The 16,501-nt window shown below is 35.9% G+C and overlaps 1 protein-coding gene across 2 annotated transcripts; it reads left to right on the forward strand.

The window, feature by feature from the left end:
• Nucleotides 1–3: 3 nt before the first annotated feature.
• On the forward strand, nt 4–14,966 carry LOC106669911 (probable RNA-binding protein 46). 2 transcript variants are annotated; one of them, XM_024227029.1, is made up of 12 exons: nt 4–188; nt 5,678–5,900; nt 6,941–7,190; nt 7,257–7,522; nt 10,582–10,759; nt 10,932–10,996; nt 11,067–11,110; nt 11,176–11,294; nt 13,169–13,202; nt 13,280–13,370; nt 13,428–13,514; nt 14,654–14,966. In XM_024227029.1, the coding sequence occupies exons 2-12, from the start codon at nt 5,682–5,684 to the stop codon at nt 14,783–14,785; spliced, it is 1,485 nt and encodes a 494-aa protein (XP_024082797.1). In that variant the 5' UTR covers nt 4–188; nt 5,678–5,681; the 3' UTR covers nt 14,786–14,966. The 2 variants fall into 2 exon arrangements, with proteins under 2 accessions (XP_024082797.1, XP_014255263.1); XM_014399777.2 differs by having other exon boundaries at nt 5–188; nt 5,610–5,900.
• Nucleotides 14,967–16,501: the final 1,535 nt, after the last annotated feature.

A 16,501-nucleotide genomic window follows, 5' to 3' on the forward strand; every position in this document is an offset into this window, starting at 1 on the left:
GCCGGCCGTCGGCCAATGGGAAAAAGCCTATTCAAACAGCCCCACCAGTCGGAGCTGCCCGTTCCGGCCCACCCCTCTGCCGCCGGCACGCTGCGCCATTTCTTTCTCGCCCTTTGTTCTACATCTGCAAAGGTCTTTTACAACCTTTCTTCACTGTCCGAGATTGATGATTGATGCTGTCTCTTGAGGTGAGTTTTTTCGACGATTCCGTCCTCTTTTTGTTCATATTCTTCGCCGACTTCAACTTGCAATAATTAGTAAACAAACTTAAAAGTCTTTCTATCATGGCTCCGGCTTTTGAATGTTGAGCCGGTGTCGTATGGATTTTATTGTGCCAGAGAGATTTTATTTTACCTCTTGACTATCTAAATTACTAATACATAATTTGATTTAGTACAGCGTCCAAGAACTAATTCGTTCAGTGTTTTCTATTTACATAGAACGCAGTTTTGTTCCTTGTTCTGAAGGTCTCAAGACACTCCTTCCCTTGTAGACATGTTTCTCGGCAGTTTGCTGCAAGTGTTACGATTTGGCGGACTTAACAGTGCACATGCTGTATACAAAGTCACTACGTTTGTTGCTTGCTCTGAAGGTCTCGGAACATCACTTCCTTTATAGACATGTAGCTTGGATGATGGAACACAACATAGTCACAACCTTTTGTCGCTTCCTTTTGCCTTCCATGCAGACTTCCAGCTTGGCAGATGTAGCTGTACCACATTATATAGACAAAACCTTGCTGCTTGCTTTGTAAGTCTCAGATCAGTAACACTGCGTACATAGTCACAACCTTTTGTTGCTTCCTTTTGTCTTCCAGTGTAGACTTGTAACTTGGCAGTCTGCTGTAAATGTTACGATTTGACAGACTAAATAATACCACCCTATACACAAATTCACAACTTTTGTTCTTGTTCTGAAGGTCTCGGAAAATCACTTCCTTTATAGACAGTAGCTTGGATGATGAGACAATAACTACATACATAGATACAACCTTTTGTTGCTCCCTTTTGCCTTCCAGTATAGACTTGTAGCTTGGCAGTCTGCTGTAAATCTTATGATTCCGCAGACTGAACAATACACATTCTGTAAACAAAGTCATTGCCTTTGTTACTTGCTATGAAGGTCTTGCAACATCCCTTTCTGTATAGACATGTAGCTTAGCTGATGGGACAATAACATTACATACATAGTTATTCAGATATCGTGAGATGCGGTCGGGTGTGATGTAGGTTTCAGAAAAACATTTTCTTTATCGTTCCAACGTTTCGATTTTTATTGAGATCATCTTCAGGGCTCAGTGTTTGTTTTCTGCGTAATTGCACCATTCTTGTGAATATCTCACTGGCACTCTCTACACGACACGCAAGAATGGCACAATTACACAGAAGACAAACTCTTTGGGCCCTGAAGATGATCTCAATAAAAGATCGAAATGTTGGCACGATAAAGAAATGTTTTTCTGAAACCTACATCACACCCGACTGCATCTCACGATATCTGAATAACTATCGATTAACGGTGACTAATCTCTACACATTACATACATAGTTACTACCTTTTGTTGCTCCTTATGCCTTGCACTATAGACTGGTAGCTTGGCAGTGTGTTGTAAATCATAACGATTTGGCAGACTAAATAATACCACCCTATACACAAAGTCAACTTTTGTTGCTTATATATGTATTATGCAGGGTGGGCGACCAAGACCCGAGGGGTTAAATGCCTGGGTAGACTTGTACCCCATCCCTAAAAGGTCCGGGACTTGGTCGGCTCATGTGTCCTGCATAAACCTCTTGGACTTGTTCACAAACCCCAAGATTTTGGACCATTTTATCTCGGGGAGTGATTTGGTGATGTCCTCTCCTTCAAAGATTTCAAATCTAAACCTAGCATACCTATCACATTCTGCGAGGTAGTGCTTTGCCGTTTCTTCTTTTATTTCGCCGAAGCGGCAAAAGGGATCTGGTAGGATACCCATTACGAAGAGGTGTCTTCTCAGTGTGCAGTGGCCCGTCAGAATTCCTATCAGCCTCCTAATTCCCTTCCTTGAGATAGAGAATAGCCATTTCGATTCAGCTGGTTTGATCGCCATAACAAACTCTTTCGATTGCCTGTGTCCGGGGGATAAATTCCACTCCCTAAGGAATTGTTTCATGCCCCAGTTATTGATACTCTCTTTAGCTGTGCTCATAGAGTGAGGTAATACCGGTTGTGGCCCGACAAACGCAGTATTAGAACCTTCTTTGGCTAGGCCATCCGCCTTTTCATTGCCATGGTGTCCTTTATGTGCTGTTATCCAAATAATGGTTACCTTGTTCTCAAACCTGAAAGAGATCCTATTGATAAGATCCTCCACCAGTCGTGAGGTTGACAAATCTTTTTGTAATGCCCTAAGACTAGCCTGACTGTCAGAAAAGATTTTAATATCTTTTCCCATAATTTTATTTTCCATAAGTGTTCTACAACACACATTGATGGCCCAGATTTCCGCCTGAAAAACGGAGGTGTTATTGCCAAGAGGGGAGGAGATGCTGATTCCTAATTTTGGTAGATTCCTGCACCACTCCCTCTACCCTTGATAAGTGAACCATTTGTAGCAGTCTATGTTACGATGGTCATCATACAGACTATAATCATAATCACAAGGGGTGACTACCTGAAAGTGCTTTTTCCCCGAAGGGGCTTTAATCTTTTTATCACTAACGCTTAATAATTGACCGTTAACCTTACTCAATAGTTGAGAGATTTTCGAGTGACCTATCTTATTGCACTTATGATTCCAGCTACCCTCGCTAATTAATCTGTAGCAGCTGATTAGTGCTCTGACCTTAACCTCAATGTGAAGTGGTGTGGTATTGGTTATGATTTCAAGTGCGAGGGTGGGTGTAGTTGAAAATGCTCCTGTCATCATCAAACAACCTAGTCTTGGAAATGACCTTAATTTGTTACTATTCCCTTTATTTTTTAGACCTTTCCACCACACTAAAGCTGCGAAAAAGAATCTAGATAGAATAATTGCAGTATATAGCCATTTGGCTACTCATGGTTTGATGCCCCATGTTTTATCGACAATTCTCCTACATTGTACCATTGATATGGTGCCTTTCCTGTATATGTTATTAATATGAACTTTCCAATCAAGTTTCCTGTCAAGTGTCACACCAAGGAATTTGATTGAATCCACTAATTTAATTCTATGCCCTGACATTTAGGGTTTTTAAAATTGCCTATGTTCTTTTCCTGCTAAACATTATCAATTCTAGTTTAGCAGGATTAATTGATAAACCTTTGTCACAACACCATCCATAAAGTAATCCCATGGTGTTTTCCATCAGCAGTGAAAGAGTCAGGGGATCCCTACCTGTGAGCATTATGGTACCATCATCTGAAAATAATTGACTTTAGAAGCCTGAATTATTCAGAAGTTCTATTAAGCTGTTTACTGTAATTAGCCATAAAAGAGGTGACAAACAGCCTCCCTGTGGACAGCTTCCTTTTACATTAATTCTAAGAGTGCTACCACCTAAGCACATATTGACCATCCTCCCCTCCAATCTTCACCCATCTAGTAAAGTGATGGTCGACATTGTAATTATCTAATGCTGATATAATGCATGAAGTATCAGCATTATCAAACACCCCTTGGATATCCAAAAAGCAACCTAGTTTATATTCATTATTAAATAATGATTTCTCGATCCTGCCTATTAGTGAGTGCAAGGCAGTTTCCACTGATTTTCCTGGTAAGAAGGCATGCTGATTGGGATGTATCATGTATTAATTCCACAATCTTGCCTAATATGTCTATCTAAAATTTTCTCTATAATTTTTATGAAAATAGAAGATATACTTATTTAGGTAATTGATATGAGACCTTACCTGGTTTGGGTAAGAAAATTACCCTTATTTCCTTCCAGCATTTTGGTATATGTCCCAATGCCAGACTACTCCTTAGGAGATCCCTTTCTTTTCTAGACTAGGTGTATCCTGTTGAAGGAGGGCAGGGAATATTCCATCCACCCCGGCTGCCTTGTATTTCTTGAAGGAATGTGCCGCCCATTTATAGGCCTCCCAGGAAATTACCTCATTGGCCTTATTCCAGTTTGGTGTTGGTAGTTCAACCTCAGTTGGGATAATAGAACAGTTTGACCTGGGGAAATGAATTCTAGCCATCAGGTTCAGGGTCTCCTTGCAGGATGTAGTGTACACTCCATTATCATCCTGTAATAAACCTAATTGATTAATATAATCCTTTTCCAGAAGTTTTGTTGCTTGCTCTGAAGGTCTCGGAAAATCACTTCATTTACAGACATGGATGATGGGACAATAACACTACATACATAGTTACCTTTTATTGTTTCCTTTTGCTTTCCTGTATCGATGATGACCATGATGTCGCTACCTTCTTGCTTGCTATGAAGGTCTTGGAACACCCCTTTCTGTACAGAGATGTAGCTTGGCAGACTGAGCAGTAACACTATACATGCTCTCAACTTTTTATTGCTTTCTTTTTCCTTCCAGTATAGACATGCTTGGCAGTCTGTATTAAATGTTATAATTTGTTAGACTGAACAGTACACATCCTGTATGCAAAGTAACTAACTTCGGTGCTTTCTCTGAAGGTCTTGGAACATCCCTGCCTTTATCGAGATGTACCTTGGCAGACAAAACAGTTACACTACATACATAGTCACAACCTTTTGTTTCTTCCTTTTCCCTTCCAGTATAGACATTAGTTTGGCAGTCTGCCGTAAATGTTATAATTCAGCAGTCTGAACAGTACGCATCCTGCATACAGTCACTATGTTCATTGCTTGCTCTGAAGGTCTTGGAAAAACCCTTCCTTTATAGACATGTAGCTTAGCTGATGGAACAATAACACCTCATAGATAGTCACAACCTTTTGTTGCTTCCTTTTACCTTCCAGTGTAGACTTACAGCTTGGCTGATGGAGCTATATCACATTATATAGTCAAAACCTTGTTGCTTTGTAGGTTCCAGATCAGTAACACTACGTACATAGTCACAACCTTTTGTTGCTTCCTTTTGCCTTCCAGTGTAGACTTGTAGCTTGGCAGTCAGCTGTAAACGTTATGATTTGGCAGATTAAACAATACCATCTTATATACAAAGTCACTACCTTTGCTGCTTAATCTGAATGTCTCAGAACATCACTTCCTTTATAGACATGTAGCTTGGTAGACAGAATAGTAACACTAGATACATAGTCACAACCTTTTGTTGCTTGCTCTATAGGTCTCAGAAAATTGCTTCCTGTATAGACATTTAGCTTTGCAGACAGAACAGTCGCTTTATGTAGTCAAAATGTTTTGTTCCTTGCTCTGTAGATCCAAGAACATTCTTCTTACATAGACATATACCTTGGCTGATGGAATAGTACCAGCTGTAGTAATATGAAAAGCATAAAGTTTTTTCTAGTTTACTCCTGAGACTATCTCTAAACGTTGACACTTTCCCAAATTAAGCCTGAACTACTCCAGAATATATAGATTGCACTTTTGTGTCTTTTTGATGTTTTTTCCACCATCCCTTGATGAAATATTTCAGTAATTTGTTTGTATGATTTATAATATGTTGCTTTATTTTAGCTTTCTATGTAAAAATTGTGATTTTCTTGTATCAATTCGATTGCAACATCAATTAAAAATATGGATAGGAGTATGGTGTTCCTCAACAACAATTACCTAAAGTCTAAAGATGACGCCATTAGTCCAATGGATCTACCATTCAATTCAAAATTTGAGTTAAACCAAAAGAAGAACCAACGTTTGCTCTTGGGGAAACAGCCAAAATACGAAACATACCAGGAGAATGGACAAAGAAGGTATGGCGGGCCCCCAAAAGGTTGGGTCGGTGGTCCTCCTCCAAAGGGAACGGAAGTAAGTGATCGTGAAATTGTGCAAATCTTTTGAATTTTTTTTAGCTCAACGTATAATAAAATTAAAACAAAACTTTTTCCTAATAAATTTATTTGTTGATTCATTCACAATAGATTAATTAGTACAGTTCAACACATATTTCAACAATACTTTTTCACATATTCAACACATACAGTTCAACAATACTTCATAAACTCGAAATGTTATAATAATAATATTCACTAATTTCGTGGCCCGCTTGACCAATTAAATCATAACAATTAATTAAGGTTTTTAGTTGAGATGAAAAAAGCTAATGGCACAAGAGGGATTCGAACCCACGACCTTTAAAAAATGGCAAAAGGAGGGAAAACTCATAAGGTGGGGTTGAGATGGGGGAGTTGATGTCCGAGCGGATCGTGGTCACGATAGCTCAGGTGGTAGAGCAGCGGTGTATCTAGCCGAAGGTCGTGGGTTCGAATCCCTCTTGTGCCATTAGCTTTTTTTCATCTCAACTAAAAACCTTAATTAATTGTAATGTTATTATAATTTTATTATATTAATAATTATATAAAATAACATTTTTTTAAACCCTCTCAAGCCCATTGGATGCCATTTGGTATCAGGCCCTCAGTCTTGTCCCATGCACCGTGAAGGCTGGTTGGTAGTCTTCCGCTGACCAACCTCTATAGTTTGCTGCTGCTGTAGGCTGATAGTATTAATTTTATAAACAATAAAAGCATAGATAAGCACACAAAACTTTCAGTTCAATAAATTAATTATTTAATCATTACAAAAATATAATTGTATAAGTATAATGATTAAAATATACTGAAGTGTGTACAATTTCATTTATCAACCAAAAATTCATTTTTTATATCTAAAAAGTAAATTATTTTAGTCCTTTTAACAAATTATGTAATGTCATGTAAAACTGGATTACCTGTTCAATTTATTTTTGATAAAGTATAGACATAAGTTGTACTTAAGAGACATGTACTTGTCAATTTTTCTGAAAACTTCATATTGCATTGTTAGCTTTGATAATACAATGATTACAGGTTTTTGTTAATCGATTGCCGAGAGATTGCATGGAAGATGAAATAATACCTATATTTGAATCAGTCGGCCAGATTTACTGTTTGAGACTTATGATGGATTTTTCCGGTACCAATCGAGGATTTTGTTTTGTACAATACACTTCACTGGAGAATGCCAAGTCGGCTGTTTCGAAATTGAGCGGTCATGAAATACGCCCTGGACGAAAGATCACTGTCACAAAATCAGTTGACAACTGTCGTTTGTTTATTGGTTTGTTTTTATTTTTAAATCGGTAATTTATATTTGAAAAACAAAACAAAAAAAATTTGACTCCAGGGCATATTCCAAAAGAACTTGACACAGATGCAATCAAAACAACTATCTGCAGATACACAGCAGGTCTTGCAAACGTGATCTTGTACCTTTCACCGACAGATAAAAAGATGAACCGGGGATTTTGTTTTGTTGAGTATGAGGACCATAGGTCTGCTGCGATGGCAAGACGCCATTTGTTAAGCACAGGAATACCAGAATGGAATTCTGACGTCATGATTGATTGGGCTACACCTGAAGAAGAAGTTGAACCTCACATCATGGAAAGGGTGATTTTTTCGTACTTATAACTAACCAAACTAATCCGCTAGTGTTCCTCACAAGTAATGGGTATAGACAGTCTCATGTAAAACAATCAATGGTCAGTAATAAAAAGTTAAAAGTTAAATTATTTTTGACAACACTGTAATAATTCAATAAAACTCGTTAATACTCTATTAGAAACATTTTTGCCATAATACACTCAAGACAAAAACCAGACACTTGCATTAATTTATTTTCCATACGTACTAAGTAAAAATATTAAAAGTTGACTTAGAATGTAAATATAACATTAATTATTGTTTACCTTTATAGAGCGTTACTAATCCTTTTTTCACTTTTTAGATTAAAAAATAAAGAAAACTTTCATCCTTTCCAGAGCTAATTTAATTTGTGTGTTCATTGATTTTTAAGTTGTATCCTTGGATGATAAATTTTGTTTTTCTTAAAATCATGGTTTTAACAAAACATGGTGTGCACAACTGTTTGAAGCCAAGCGCACGCCACGTACAGTCACATAACGTATATCACTAACACAACAGTTGTTCTTAATGCAGTTTTGAGCTAAACCATGTAATAAATTGTTAGTTCAATTTTATGAGCACAACCATATAATAAATTGTTAGTTCAATTTGTTTGAAATGAAGTTATTCCGGTGTTTTGATAAATTTTCTGCCTAACCATCATAATTAAATAATTTTTATAAAAACTCGTGAATTTTTGACTGTTTAATTTTGTTTAAATTACAATAAGCATGTTGCAATCAATATAACGACAAAATTACATATACATAGTTTGAAATAAACTACAAGGGGCATCGGTGGCCGCAAGGTTTAGTTGTTGACACGGCGCTCATCACTGTAAGGTAAAGGTCCCGGGTTCGAATCCAGCGGCCCTGCATTCGAACCCGACATACTTACAAATCGTTTTTTTTTTTTTTTTTTTTTTTTTTTTTTTTTTTTTTTTTTTTTTTTTTTTTTTTTCCCCAAAAAAAAACACCGGCACCCTGAGGGTTTATATGACCTCTGCTGTTGCGAACCCTCCTAAAAAAAAAAAAAAAAATGAGTGTGCATCTGATGCTACTTGACGAAAATGGTGTAATTTTATTAGCAAAACCATGAAATAAATTGTTAGTTAAATTTTATCAGCAATTCCATCTGATAAATTTTTTGTTAAATTTATGAGCAAAACCATGTAATAAATTGTTGGTTATTTTATGAACAAAACTATGAAATAAATTGTTGGTAACCATGAAATAAATTTTTGGTTAAATTTTAGGGGCAAAATGACGAAATAAATTGTTGGTTAAATTTTATGAGTAAAACCATGTAATAAATTGGTTAAATTTTATTAGCAAAACATGAAATAAATTGTTGGTTAAATTTTATAGGCAAAAAGACGAAATAAATTTTAGTTAAATTTTATGAGCAAAACATTGTAATAAATTGTTAGTTAAATTTTATCAGCTATTCCATGTAATAAATTTTTGGTTAAATTTTATGGGCAAAAAGACGAAATAAATTGTTGGTTAAATTTTATAAGCAAAACCATGTAATAAATTGGTTAAATTTTATTAGGAAAACCATGAAATAAATTTTTGGTTAAATTTTATTAGCAAAACCATGAAATAAATTTTTGGTTAAATTTTATGGGCAAAACAATGAAATAAATTGTTAGTTAAATTTTATCAGCAATTCCATGTAATAAATTTTTGGTTAAATTTTATGAGCAAAGCGATGAAATAAATTATTGGTTAAATTCATTCTATCAATAAATGATACGGAGGTGTCTGTGGGCGCAATGGTTCAGGCATTGACACAGCGCTCATCACTGTGAGGTACTGGGTTCGAATCCAGCGGCCCTGCATTCGAACCCAACATACTTACAAAGGGTTTTTCCCCCCTCAAAAACACCGGCACCCTGAGGGGCTTATATGACCTCTGCTGTTGCGAACCCTCGTTAAAAAAAAAAAAAAAAAAAAAAAAAAAAATCAATAGTTATTCAGATATCATGAGATGTGGTCGGGTGTGATTAGGTTTCAGAAAAACATTTTCTTTATCGTGCCAACGTTTCGATCTTTTATTGAGATCATCTTCAGGGCTCAAAGTGTTTGTCTTCTGTGTAATTGTGCCATCCTTGCGTGTCGTGTGAGTTGGCACGATAAAGAAAATGTTTTTCTGAAACCTAATCACACTCGACCGCATCTCACGATATCTGAATAACTATCGATTAACAGTCCCTTATCTCTACACACACACACACACAAAAAAAAATCAATGATTGATTGTTGATCAATTTTCTGTCAAACCATTAAAATTCATTTTTTTTAAATAAAAACATGAATTTTTGTTTAATTTAGTTTATATTAAAAAAAGTATGTTGTAATTTATATAATGACAACAGTATATACAGTTTGAAAAAAAAAAAAAGTGAGTGTCCGGTTCTTTTGTCTTCGACTCTACTCGATGCTACTCGACGAAAATCTGGATAGTCGGGTACTTGCTCATTTTGAAGCGTAGAGCAGGGTAGCGTTGCGTGGCATCAAGATGTGCAGTGGGGTAATACAATCTTATGGAAAATTGGACATTGGATTTGCATCGGGTGGCTTCTGGTCACATCGGGTTGCGTTGCGTCAAGTGTGTTCCCCGCTTTATTCTCTACCCAAAATTATGTGATTTTGAACCATTTAATTATTTTCAAATGCCAATTAACTCTTGACTTCCCCCCTCTTCTTCTAAGGGCGATATTTCATTAAAACCTCAGTGTGTGAGGGATTCCATCCCGTCAGAAGAAAAACAGCAATTTCTGTCATGATAAAAAAAATAAATAAATAAAATAAAATCTGGTAAGCACATTGGGCTAAATCATCGCGTGTCACTATGTGTACATTCTACTTTGAACTTCAGTATTTCAGTAACTTGCATTAGAAAACGCTTCATGTGTACCCTTAATAACTTTTGATGGGATAAGTTTACGTAAATGATCTGAAATGATGATTTTTTTCCACCACTCAGAATTAGTTAACCAAACAATATCACTTACATGCTGCATGTATTTTTGTTTGTAGGTTACAATAATGTATGTGAGGAATATGATGTTGAAGACTACAGAAAAAACAATTAAGGAAGCTCTTCTTAATTTTGTTAAACCTGAAGATATCAAAAGGGTTAGAAAAATGAAAGATTTTGCTTTTGTCCACTTCACCAGCCGTGAAGTTGCACAAATTGCTATAAATAAGTTCAATGGTAAGTGCAATATTTTGAGAGTGTGTTTTAGAAATACTATGCATATGTAGTTCTTATACGACACAAACGTGCATTTTTTCTGTCTAAAATAATAATATGCTAGTATAAAATTAATTTTTTAATCAAAATGCATTGAATTACTAATTATTATACATACTTGTATTATTTATAGGATTTATTTTGGAAGGCGCCAAAGTGGAAGCAACATGGGCCAAACCAATCAAAACAAAAAAAGATGTGAGTTAATAAAATTTGTCATCACTTCACTTTTGTAATAAAAAAATTTTTAAACAAATATTTATTGCAGGACCTAAATTGTATAAAATGGAAACGTTCAGAACACAGTTTATTGTAAATATCTAGCTTTATTGTTTTATAACTTTAAAAGGAAATATGTAATAGTGCTTGTTCTTCAGGGATGCAATGACTTATTCAGATGAGCCATTTCCTCAATGGTTTCCCCAGTACGCATGGCCAGCAATCAATACATGGACGTTGTCTTCACCCGCCAACTCACCATTGTCTCTATCTTCAGGTATTAATTTTATTTTAACATTATTTTTTTTTGCAATGCGTTTAAACATTAAAATTTAACATGGGGGTAATTATAAAAATATTAAATTCTCTAATTTTGTGGCCTGCTTGAATTAATATATTACAATTAATTAAGGTTTTTAGTTGAGATAAAAAAGTCAATGGCACGAGCAGGATTCAAACCCACGATCTTCGCTCAAGTGGTAGAGCAGCGGCATATCATAGAGAAGCGGTTTAAATCCCGCTTGTGCCATTGACTTTTTATCTCAACTAAAAACCTTAATTAATTGTAATATAAAAATATTGTTTGTATGTATTGTGTTTCATTCAACATGAAAAGAGTAAAGGTTTGCTTCATAGAAAAACATTGAATTGTGAGTATTAGGCCTAGTACGCACTGGGAGTTTTTGAGTCGAATCTTTGAATCTCCAGAGAGTCTCGGCTGCATCTCGCCTGAGCCCGGGCTGCCTCATTGTTGCGATGAATCTGATGTGTTGCGGGCTAGCATTTTCGAACTCTTTTGAATCCCATCTGATGTGGGATTCTTTGACACTCAATGTTGCGCAACATTTGCCAACTCTTGCTTGTTTAGTTGACGTAGTGTGTTTTCTTTAAGATTTTGACAGTGACTTGTATAAAGGTATGTTGTGAAGTACCAAGCACACTTCTGGAACAAAATCTGATATTGATTGTTTTGAAATCCTGAAGGTGTACATGAGGCTTGGAGTCTCCACTCACTAGGAACTGGAAAGTGGCAGCTAATATGTTGGCCGGAGAGATAAATTCCTAAAAGTTGGTATCATTCTTGGAAATTTTACTGCCAACTTTCATTAATAAAATGGTTTCGAAATCGGTCAGGGGCACCCTCAAGAAATTTCTGAACCCTGCGCCATCATTTAATCTCAATGTGTTCAAAAGATTTTTCCCGTGCTGAGTCCCGCTGTGAAATATTTTTCGAACCCACCATCTTTTTGGGCGATTTTTAATGCAGCTCCGATTGGATTCACTACGTACAATAAAAAAAAAGAGCAAGGGAAATTCCTGAGAGAGCTAGTTCTTCCGTTCTTTGTCGCGGAGACGAGTCAGGGCTGCATCACAACAATGAATCGATTCAAAGAATCTCAATGCGTAGTAGGCTTTAGAGATGGGAAAACTGCTGTTTTTAACCTTTTAGCGCAGCATTACTAGGTGTTTGGTGCGGGTGCGAGCTGGGTAGATTGACTCTTGAGCCATCTTTGTGTAATTTTTTGGGGTTGATTGATTAAAAAGAAAAAATTAACAACCCGCAATTGTATTACCTTTTCGTGTGAAGGAGTGAATAAAATTAAAATAAAAAATAAAAATATTTTTATAAAATTGATCCATATATGTACAGCAATCATAATCGACCAAATTAATTATTTCAGTTAATTATTCTTTTCATCTAACTCGGCCATAAACATTGTAATTTCTTTTAATCGGGAAAAACCTGTAAATAAATGAGAGCTAGAGTAATGCTCAAACTGGTAAGTGGGATTGCGGATCGTTGAAACTTAAATGGGGTGGTCACTTATCAAGTTATTTAGCGGTGGTAAAGACAAAATTTAAAATTGCAATTCATGAAGGGTTGGCATCAGAGTGGTGTTGATATGAGCTAGATCTGTGCGGCTCATCACTCGCTTAGTAGAGGGAGTTGACTGTAGATCAGCTTACAAGGCCATATCTAGATTATACTGGTGATTTTAACGCCCACTTCCTATTTTACAAGTGTACAGTCTAAAAATATATGCATGATTCAATGTTTTTTATGTGAAGCTAAGAAAATATGTGTATGTAGTAAAAGTTTTGGCCTGGATTTTAGATTTATTAATTAAAATCATTTAATTATTGTTACAGACTGTCGACTTGGTTTTACAGGGGAATTGGATAGGTAATTGAATGGCAATATGCATTTATTAATGTTCTTCCTCAGGTGTATTAATAGAAATAATATTTTTTTGATACTAGAGATAACACGTTGAATCTGCCTGGTTTTGAGGATAAACCTGCGCTTCAAAGTCTAGCATGTAGAATCCTTTCAGAGTGCCCTCCTGCTATGGTAAATATACTGCAGGATGAAACAATTATTTAGAAAATTACCTAAATTTTCTTTTAGGCTCTTCAACATCTGGCCAATTTTCTACGATGGGGGGAAGTATGTTTCGGCGTCTACCAAATGACACCCCAATCCTTTACTGCTCAGGTGAGATTTTTTTTAAAATTTATTTTCATGAGTGGACCATTCAGGACTATGAGTGAGATATCGCACTTTTGCGTTCATCAGTGAAGTACTAAGAGAGCATGAAATGAATGAGATAGTGCGAGTGTGAAATCTAGTCTCTTCCCTTTTTGACTAAAGTTGTAAGAAGATGCCGACGGACCCTCAGCTAGTAGATCCTGCGATCATAGGTTTGATTCCCACCATCGATACTATACTTTTTTCCTGATCTTAAGGAGGCTGTCTGATGGCTGCAGTGAAAACTCAAGTCTGGGGATGGGTCGGATCTCAGTGACCCTAAATTTAGTCTCAACCCCCTTTAAAAGATGAGTTTCATGCTTAAATAGGTGTTTTTTTTTGTTTAGGTGTTTTAAAATTTCCCATTAGCACTAAAAATAACTAAATTCACTAATTTCGTGGTCCGCTTGACCAATTATTATATTACAATTAATTAAGGTTTTTAGTTGAGATAAAAAAGTCAATGACATGAGCGTTTGAAAAATGGCAAAAAGGAGGGAAAATTCAGAAGGTGTGGTTGAGATTGTTGGTGTCCGAATGGATCGAGGTCACGATAGCTCAAGTGGTAGAGCAGCGGTGTATCAAGCCGAAGATTGTGGGTTTGAATCCCGCTCGTGGCATTGACTTTTTTATCTCAACTAAAAATCTTAATTAATTGTAATATATTAATTGGTCAAGCGGACCACGAAATTAGTGAATTTAATGATTTAAAATGAAGTATACTTCACTAAAGCTCTCCGTGGCCATTTCATTTGTCGCCGAGAATCCAATCCGATTACACGACATTTGAAAAATGGCAAAAAGGAGGGAAAATTCAAAAGGTGGGGTTGAGATGGGAAGTTAGTGTCCGAGTGGATCGAGGTCACGATAGCTCAAGTGGTAGAGCAGCGGCGTATCAAGCCGAAGATCGTGGGTTCGAATCCCGCTCATGCCATTGACTTTTTTATCTCAACTAAAAACCTTAATTAATTGTACTAAAAATAACTTGAACAGCACTTCTTTCATGAACTGGAATCTAAAAGTGAAGAGAGTATAGCGTGATATCACCATTGGTATTGAGAGCATATCAGACTCACTGAACTATCTTTTAATGTTTTTCCTTACAGATTTTCATCACAAGACATGGGCAACCACTTTTCACATCTCCGAATCCGTATTTAAACCCTGCTGCTCAAACGCCAGAAGAGGCAAAGAATTTAACCGCTAAAATATTTTTCTCTGTGTTTATTTTTTCTTAAATTGTTCTATTTGTATTTAATTATTTCGACATTCTAAATGTCCACTTTTCCACTTTGTTCCTTTATTTCTAGTAATTAAAAAGAAAATATTTTTTTATTAAATAAAATTTTTTCAGCAAGTACATTTTGGCTCTGATTTATTAATGGGCTTGTGCAAAAATAAAATGCAGGTTTTGAAAAGTCAGTCAAAACTATTTTTAATTTTTATAAAAATAAAGAAAATTTATTCAAAATACTTTCCTTCGCAATCTATATACCTTTGCTAGCGTGTAATAAGTGCTTTTATTCCGCTGACATAAAAATATTTATTTCGATTCACAATAGTCTTGTAAGGCATTTTCGGCTTCACCGCACTCTAAAAATGTTATCCCTCAAGAAGTGATCAAAATGCCTAAAAAGGTGAATTTCTGATGAATATGGTGGTGTGGTAAGGTTTCTTATCCTAAGGCCTAGTACAAGGCGTTGAATCGCGTGATCAGGCTAACACGTGTTAGCGAAATACCAAGGAGGTAACGAAAGCGGACACAGTAACACGAGCTTTTGCTCAACAGGCGCTCCATTGTGCGATTTCAAGTTTCCCCAACTAACGCACGATTGACCAACGTCTCGAGGTACCTACATCCTAGTACGACTGTTCAGTTGAACACGATTTCCAAGTGATTACGGAAAAGACGGATATTTTTGATTTTAATCTCCTGATCGACGAAATAGAAAAAAGATGGCTATATGGAATGTCGTGTTCCCGATTACAAAAATAGAACCTTAAAGAGGTCTTCTTGGGAGGAGCTTGTTCTATTCAGAAATGCAGATGACTCGACAGAAAAAAAAAATGATGGGTAAGTGCCAAGTTCAATTATATATTAGTATATTATTAATACAATATGTAAGCAAATAACAAAGACAAAATATCTTATATATTACGTACTTTAATCATTGAGTAATTGGTTATACATATATTCAAGAATTTAGGTGGTAGGATTTTAGGTTGCGTACATTCATACCATTCGGTCTTGCCATGATAATTTCCCTTCGTTCAGAAAATAATCGGCTGAACCCAGTTCACATGACACCACGACTGGTAACTCCAGCATACCAGTTCAACTATCACTAGTGATGTCAGCTCATCATGAATACACGTTTTTCACATGCGAGTAGTTCAGAGGTTGTTTCACCGTTGAGCAGTGCAGCATGATTCGGAAGTTTTTGAAACTTTAATATTCATATACTGTCTTAATTGCATTTTTGATATTTCCTACAATCTTGTTCTACAATGTTAACCTTTTCTATTTATACCATTATTTAAAAAAAAAAAAGAAAAAAAATTAAATAAACACCGAGTTTTTCTTCTGCCGAGATGGATTCCCTCATAAGTTGAAATGATGATGAAATATCGCATTTTATCAAGAACAACAAATTGTCAAAAAAAGTTAACTGACAGTCTAAAATAATTGAGAAATTTTGGGTCATATTAACACAACTTTGGATAGAGGTGTGACCGTTAATCGATATTTATTAAGAAATCGTGAGATGCGGCGGTCTGGTGTGATGAAGTTGGCACAATAAAGAAAATGTTTTTCTGAAACCTACATCACACCAGACCGCATCTCACGATTTCTAAATAAATTTGGATAGAGGGTTGTGAACATACTGTGTGTGAATTTATCTCTCAAACTAGAATGAATCCAATACTGCCTTTGTCTTAATTTTTAACGACAG

The sequence above is a fragment of the Cimex lectularius genome, unplaced genomic scaffold, assembly GCF_000648675.2.
Source record: "Cimex lectularius strain Harlan isolate CLEC.00 unplaced genomic scaffold, Clec_2.1 scaffold67, whole genome shotgun sequence".
Taxonomy (NCBI): domain Eukaryota; kingdom Metazoa; phylum Arthropoda; class Insecta; order Hemiptera; family Cimicidae; genus Cimex; species Cimex lectularius.

Bases quoted from the DNA above. Each gene is read 5' to 3' on its own strand.
- LOC106669911 (XM_014399777.2), top strand. From the start codon at position 5,670: ATGGATAGGAGTATGGTGTTCCTCAACAACAATTACCTAAAGTCTAAA. The intron at 5,901-6,940 runs GTAAGTGATCGT...CAATGATTACAG, and splicing joins CTCCTCCAAAGGGAACGGAA to GTTTTTGTTAATCGATTGCC. The intron at 11,111-11,175 runs GTAAATATCTAG...CTTGTTCTTCAG, and splicing joins CGTTCAGAACACAGTTTATT to GGATGCAATGACTTATTCAG.